General features: G+C 49.8%; 1 protein-coding gene across 1 annotated transcript; it reads left to right on the forward strand.

The window, feature by feature from the left end:
* Positions 1-6,720: 6,720 nt before the first annotated feature.
* On the forward strand, positions 6,721-7,746 carry LOC127566223 (uncharacterized). The gene has a single exon (XM_052008203.1). The coding sequence runs from the start codon at positions 6,721-6,723 to the stop codon at positions 7,744-7,746; it is 1,026 nt and encodes a 341-aa protein (XP_051864163.1).
* The last annotated feature ends 443 nt before the right edge of the window (positions 7,747-8,189 follow it).

Raw genomic sequence — 8,189 nt, forward strand, 5'->3', positions numbered from 1 at the left:
CAAAAATAGGCTGCACCATGCTAAAGCCGAGCCTAGCAGTAAAATACCTAGGTGTGGTTCTGGACAGCAAACTGTCATGGAAGCTCAACGTGTTAGAAAGGGTAAAGAAGGCCACCGGAGGCTTGTACATGGCGAAAAAGATGCTTAGTTGCACTTGGGGCCTCTCTCCTAATCTAATGCGGTGGATATACATCGCAGTTGTTCGCCCTATCCTCACCTATGGTGTTATAGTGTGGTGGCAGGCCACGGAAAAAAGGACGTACCTATCCAGCATGGAAAAGACACAGCGTCAAGCGCTACTGTGCATCACAGGCGCTATCAGGTCGACGCCAACTAAAGCCCTCGAGGTAATAGCTGGGGTCGAACCGTTGAACCTATACGCGCAATCCATAGCCGCAAAATCGTCCCTAAGGATTGCCGCAACAGGCAATCTGGGTCTGCTAGGCTATGGTCACAGCGCCATTGGTAGGGAGACTAGTAGAGACCTGGACTATACTATCCCCCTTACCAGTACTGACCATATTAAAACAATATTCCTGGAACCGGACTGCTGGCGGGAAGGGTTATGCATTCCCGAAGCCCTCAACCTCTTCACCGACGGGTCGAAGATGGATGATGGTGTCGGAGCGGCCGTATACTGCCCGGACCCGGTCTCCAAACATTCCTATAAACTCCCAGACCACTGCAGCATCTTCCAGGCGGAAGTTTTCGCCATTGGCAAGGCTGCCGAATTGGCTCGGGGTTTACAGTGTAACCATAACTCTATTAACATCTTTGTTGACAGCCAGGCTGCAATAAGATCAATGCACTCTGATGTGGTCAAGTCCAAAGTTGTCCTGGACAGCAGAAGAGCAATAGAGTCGCTGAATGCATCTGCGGTCGTGCGTATCTATTGGATCCCAAGCCACCAGGGCATCGTTGGCAACGAGATCGCAGACTCTCTCGCCAAAGAGGGAGTGGGGCTCGATGTCGGTAACATGTGCAATGTTCCGATATCCCAGCGAACTCTAGGCAGGGAAATTGAGGTGCGCTCCAGACTTCAGTGGGACGCTAGCTGGCGCAATGCCAACTCGTGCAAAACTGCAAGGCTGATGTGTGTCTCTACCAATAAAAACTTAACCAATTTCGTCATGCAGCTTTCAAGGAAAGACTGCAGGCTAATGCTAGGCATTTTAACCGGTCACTGTCTGTCGGCTGCCCATGCTGTAAAGCTGGGTATCACGAACAGTGATCAGTGCAGGAAATGCAACGAGCCCGGAGTTAAGGAGACACTCGAGCATCTTCTCTGTAGATGCCCATCGTTATCCCGACTCCGGTTGAAATACCTTAATTCGCCGTGCCACAACGATCTTCGGGACGTGTCACGGCTACCTCCTAGGATGCTACTGGCTTTTGCTAAGAAGGCGTCCATACTGCGCGACTTCTGAGACGTAGATAAGCTACCGGTACAGCTACGGACCTCTACTGGTCTATGCTTTGCCCCGTACAGGGGCAGCCGGTCCCACCTAACCTAACCTATATTGAATATTGATATGTATTTAATGAAAAACAAATTAATTCATATTTTTATTTAAAAATAAAATTTTTTCTACATTTTTGCTTTTAGCCTAGTGCGTGTTTCATTTAAACCATGGCACAGTGTGTTGATGCCAGATGACTGCAGGTGTGACCAATCAGGCCAGCTGACAGTGTGGTCGCGATCGAAAGTTATCGATAGCGACAAAGCTGGTATACTGTGCGTGTGACTGTGTCATACGCGCAGACACACTGTTCTTGGTTTCCTCTGGAGATGGTCACCCTGCCCCTTTTTAGTGCTTTTCTGCATTTATCATATTTTTCAAATTTTCTTTGCGCACATGCACACGTATATTTTCAAGTGTCGAATAAAAAGTTTGTAAAAGTGAACAAACCCACTACATACGGAAAGTTAAAGTGTTTTTATTTATTTGAGAGACGCCCCCCTACACATTTTGGTGCTTCGAGCCGGATATTGGATATCGCTCGACCCCAGCAAGCAATTGGTTGTCAAGATAGGTAATACACTTTTTTCTCCATACATTTTGTGCAAGTGTCGTGTTCGCGCCATATTTTTTTCCTTGTACCTTATATATATGTGACACAGCATATATATAAGTACATAAGCGTTCTACCGGCATTTTCTCAGTCATCTTTTCTACTTTGTGTATACTTGGCACAGTATATATATATATATATATCCTTATATGTATATGTACGTGTAAGTATCTATACAGTTTAAAAGAGTTCGCTAATACTTTCCGATTTGGCCGCGGTTGTGTGTACTCTGCTATTTCTTTTGCTGTCGACACTTACACACATATACACTCCGTATATGCTACGTATTTACTGATATTATATATTCAATCCAGTGTTACACACATACAACATACATATAATATCTTATCCATCTCCGTATACGTATATAAACAGCAGCAATCACACCGAGCAATAAAGATTCACGCTGCTGTTTGTGTTTTACTTAAACAATTTTGTTTTTTCCAACAGCGATTTGTTCCTCGTCTGTTGTTTTGTGTCGGCTTTGCTCACTATCCTGTGACAGCCGAAGTTCTTCTCCATTTTGTGCTTGCTTTCGGCTGTCCGCTTTACCGTGAGTCTTTGTTGAGAAAAGACTCTAAAGTGACTGCCGAAGCATAGTATGTCCAAGAGCCAAAAGAGCGAAAAGGACTCAAAACACTCGTTAAAGCTTCCGACCACAGCTCGTCGCCTGTCGTCCGCTTCGCCCGCTCCTTCGGGGTCCAAATCCGCCACACCTGCCGCTCAACTCCAAGTAAAAGTCGATCGTCCGTCGCCGTCTGCTTCTGCAAAGACTCCGCTGTTGCGTACATCTTCGACTGCTCTACGTAGTCAGGCAACTACCCGTTCCGTCCAAGATAAATTTAGCAAAACCCGTGCGATGGCTCTCAGCAACTTTGTCGCCGTCTCTGACAGACTGGTGCAATTCGAGAGTCGGGTCAGAGGGCCTGCAGCCGAAGATGACAATGTACACACGTACGAAATCCGTCGTGACCGGCTGCAAGTCCTCTGGGACAATGTCGAAGCCGCCTATTCCACATGCGCTGATGCACTGCATCGAGACGGCGACAGTGAAGGCACACAGGCCATGGAGGCGAAATACGATCACTGCTATGCAGTGTATGAGCGGTGTCTCGCCCGTGTTAAGGGGCAAATTACCCAAGTTTACGGGTCCAGCAGGAGTAAAGCATCCGTTCCTCCTGTATACTCCAGTGGCTGCCGGCTCCCTCCAGTCGACACCGAAGTGTTCCGTGGGGATTACTTGCGGTGGCCGACTTTCCGTGACCTTTTCACGGCCATCTATGCCAACAATCCAAGGTTGACTCCGGTTGAGAAACTTTTCCATCTGAATTCGAAGACCGCAGATGAGGCCAATGAAATAGTAGCCAAATTTCCGCTGACGAACGATGGTTTCGCGTCGGCTTGGGGTGCTCTCTGCGAACGTTTTGAGAACAAGCGCTTGTTAATAACAAGCCAATTGAAGATCCTGTTTAACCTGTCCACGGTTACCCAAGAGTCGGGAGCAGCTATCAAGGAGCTGCAGAGCACGATTCAGCGTTGCCTGACCGCTCTTGAGCATTCAGACATTTCCGTCTGTAGCCCGTTCGCAGATTGCATCCTCGTTTTCCTCTGCTCGTCCAAACTCCCCAAGCTCACACTCTCGTTGTGGGAGCAATCTTTGGTGGACAAAGCGAAAATTCCCGCATGGCAGGATATGAGCACGTTCCTCAATGAGCGCTGTCGTACGCTTGAAGCGAAAACAAAATGCCAACCCACAGAACGCAACTGCAGGACCATCCCGTCCGCAGAATTCCAAGCGGGTCAATTCTTTTGAGGCCCGAGTCACTCCGAAAGGCAAATCGTGTGACTTGTGCTCAAAGGAGAATCACCCTGTCCGGGTGTGTCCGCGTTTTTTGCAAATGTCGGTCAACGAGAGAATGACATACATCAAACAGAAAAGTCTCTGTTTAAACTGTTTCGCAAGAGGTCACCAACTCCGAGAGTGTACGAGTGCGCACAATTGCTTTACATGCAAAGGCGCGGCACAACACTCTTCTCCATCGGGGTGACAGTGCCCACAATGGTGCCTCTTCATCGTCCAATATACAGTCCACTCCATATCCAACGGCAACAAATGTGCAGAATTTCTTTGCCAATAATGCTCAGAATGTCCTTCTCGGCACGGCGGTCATCAATGTTTGCCACTTGGGCACTACATATACCGCACGTGCGCTAATTGATTCCGGGTCCGAAGCGACCTTCATTTCTGAGCGTTTGTTCCAATGCATTAAGTTGCCTTTCCAGTCCGTGCGAGCCCAGGTATCCGGGCTAAATCACGCAGTTGCGGCCCAATCGCAGAAGTTATGTCACTTCAGCATTGGTTCTCCGACGAAGCCGAGGCTCCATATCGAGACTTCGGCATTCGTAATTCCACAGTTGGCAGGCAACCTGCCCTCCTTCGATATGCCGCGAACTTTCCTAAAGGATCTACCAGCGATAGAACTGGCAGATCCACACTTCTACAAGAGCGCTCAGATCGATATACTAATTGGCGCTGATATCCTTCCGTCGGTCATCTTGAGCGGCTCCCGGCCAAACATTTGTGGCTCACTCTTGGGCAGGAAACCGTGTTTGGCTGGATTCTTACCGGCCCCGTCTCCCAGAGTATGTCGACAACTGTTTCTGCGTTTTCGACAAGAGTCGCCCTCCAAGCAAACGAACAGCTCGACAGCCTACTTTCCAAATTTTGGGAGGTGGAGGATATTCCAGCGAAGCTGATAAAGGAGTCAGACTTCGTTTGCGAAGAAAACTTCGTTAAGACTACTTCTCGTAGGAAATGTGGCAGATATCGGGTGACTCTTCCATTCCGGAAGCCCGATGGCATTGAACTGGGTCATTCCAGATCTATAGCGCTGGCTCAATTCCTCAAGAACGAGAATCGTTTGTCAAGAAACGATTCTCTAAAGGAACAGTACAATGCCGTTCTCCAGGAGTACGTGGACTTGGGTCATATGACACCCATATCGCCTCAGGCGATTGGCACGACTCCCAATTTCTACCTGCCTCACCACGCCGTGTTCAAACCAGATAGCACCACAACGAAGGTGCGGGTCGTTTTCAACGCATCTTGTCCATCCTCAAATGGCAAGAGTCTGAGTGATATCCTTCATTCAGGGCCTATTCTCCAATCGGATCTCACATTGCAGATCCTCCGATGGCGATACTATCGATATGTGTTCAATGCGGACATAACGAAGATGTATCGCCAAATCCTCATGGACTCAAAGCACACACCGTTCCAACGAATTCTGTTCCGCACGTCGGACGGTGAGATCCGTGACTTTGAGTTGAACACAGTGACATTCGGTGTCAACTGTGCGCCTTTCCTGGCTCTACGAGTCCTCCAGCAACTTGCTGATGACATACGCTTGGAGTATCCTCTCGCAAGCCGAGTCATTTCCAACAACATGTACGTGGACGACGTCCTAGCCATCCGGACCATTGCGGAAGTGTGTGCAGCCCTGGACAGTGCTGGCTTCCCGCTGAGGAAGTGGACGTCGAACCATAAGAGCGTGCTGAAGGACATTCCAAAGGACCATCTACTTCGAGAAGATTTCCTCGAACTCGAAGACTCTAGTACGGCGAAAACTCTGGGCATCAGGTGGCAAGCTCACGATGACGAGTTCTTCTTTCATGCCACCAGAAGTTGCCCATCAGGACTCCTACACGAAGAGGGAAGTGCTTTCGCAAATCGCTAAGCTTTTCGACCCAGCCGGGTGGCTGGCCCCTTTCGTTATCCGACCCAAGATCTTCATGCAGGAGATATGGCTGAGAACGCTCGAATGGGACGAGCATTTACCCACGGATCTTTTACTCCAATGGAAGGAGTACCTCCAGAGCTATCCTGCTCTGGGAAAGATCCGGATTCCAAGATGGGTCCAATTCCAGACACGAGTGAAGCTCCAGTACCACGGATTCTGTGATGCATCAGAAAGGGCGTATAGAGCAGCGATCCATGTCCGTGTGGAGATGGCGAGCAAGGTTTCCACACATCTCCTTACTGCGAAGACAAAGGTGGCTCCTGTCAAGTCTCTCTCAGTGCCACGTTTGGAGCTTTGTGGCGCAGACCTGTTAGCTGAGTTATCTGCAGCCCTCCTCCTGAATCTGCCAGCAGAAAGTTTCCAGACTTTCTTTTGGACTGATTCAACAATTGTTCTCGCCTGGTTGAACAAGCCACCCTGCAGATGGACAACCTTTGTGGCCAATCGCGTGGCCAAGATCGTCCAAGCCAGCGACGCCAAGAACTGGTCGCATGTGCGTTCCGAGCACAATCCGGCAGATCTCGCAAGCCGAGGTGTCCTGCCACAAGAATTGATGTGTAATCCTTTGTGGTGGCATGGACCCGAGTGGCTTCATCTCCCGTCGGATCAATGGCCAACATCTCCAAGTCCCATTCCGGAGACCCTGCTGGAGCAACGGATGAAGTGCAACGTCGCTAAGTTACCTCCTACTCCTGACTTCCTAAATCAGTTCTCTGAGTTTGGCAAGGCATTGCGCACGTCCGCCTATGTCCTCAGATTCATCGATAGGAGTCGGAAATTGGCAGTTCCAAGCTCTACCGTGGTCTAGGCGGATGAGCTGTCACGGATCCAAGAGCGGCTAATCGTCATGGCTCAACGACACACTTTCCCACAAGAATACCAATGTCTACAGTCCAAGCAGCAGGTTCCTTCCTCAAGTTCAATCCGAAACTTGAACCCTTTCCTCGATGGCAAGGGGATTCTACGGGCCTGTGGGCGTCTGAGGGCGTCCCACTCGCTGCGTTACGATGAGAGTCATCCAATCATCCTCTCGTATTCCTCGTCCTTTGCACGACTACTGGTTCGTTTCACCCATCGTATATCCTTACATGGGGGTAACCAAGTCGTCATGCGGCTGATCCGTTCCAGATTCTGGATTCCAAAATTGAAGGTCCTCGTTAAATCCACCATCAACTCCTGCAAGGTTTGCGTCATCTACAAGAAGAGATTGCAGACCCAAATGATGGGGGACTTGCCCAAGGAAAGGGCGTCCTACTCGAGACCTTTCACGCACACTGGAGTCGACTTCGCCGGCCCATTCGAAATAAAGAATTACACTGGCCGAGCCTGCCTCATCACCAAAGGGTATGTCTGCGTCTTCGTGTGCTTCAGCGCGAAGGCGATCCACTTGGAGGCAACATCGGATCTTACGACGGAGAAATTCCTGGCCGCATTCTCCCGTTTCATCGCACGGCGCGGGTGTTCATACCAGATGTACTCGGACAACGGGAAAACCTTCGTTGGAGCTGACAAGGTGATCTCCAACGACTTCTTGGAAGCGACGAGGGAGTGCGTCATCGCACAACACGCCCACAAGAGCCTATCCTGGCACTTCAACCCGCCGGGCGCCCCGCATATGGGTGGATTATGGGAAGCCGGCGTAAAGAGTTTTAAGGCACTCTTTTACAAGGCGACATCCACCTCGAAATATACGTTCGAAGAGTTGTCCACTCTTCTCGCTAAGATCGAAGCCTGCCTGAATTCGAGGCCGATTTCCCCTATGTCCGAGGATCCGTCAGATTTACTAGCGCTCACTCCTGGCCATTTCCTCATAGGTGGCCCTCTTATTTCGGTGTTGGAACCACCAATTAACCAACCGGCCACCTGCGACTGAAGGCTCTTCACCAACAATTTTGTTTCCGTTGGAAAGATGAGTACCTGAAGGAGCTGCACAAACGGACGAAAATGGCAATCCCCTACCCGGAACCTTCGGATCGGTGACATGGTCGTCATAAAGGAAGACAACCTCCCCTCGAACGAGTGGCGCCTAGGACGGGTGCTGACGACGTGTCCAGGCACCGACGCCAAGGTCCGAGTGGTAGATGTGCTCACGGCGCGGGGTACCATCCGAAGACCCGTTGCCAAACTTATTCTACTCCCGATGGACAGCAAGACTGACCCCTCCACGTCAGAAGGACTGAAGGACGAATAACATCCTATCCTGTACTCTTATTTGTCGTCCTGTGTTGTCCTATGCTGTCCTGTTCCGTGTGTCATTGACACTGCAAAGAGGCTATTACAATAATCGTTTGTTTCTTTTTTTGTTTTCATTTCATG

This window comes from Drosophila albomicans, chromosome 2R (genome assembly GCF_009650485.2).
Source record: "Drosophila albomicans strain 15112-1751.03 chromosome 2R, ASM965048v2, whole genome shotgun sequence".
Taxonomy (NCBI): Eukaryota; Metazoa; Arthropoda; class Insecta; order Diptera; family Drosophilidae; genus Drosophila; species Drosophila albomicans.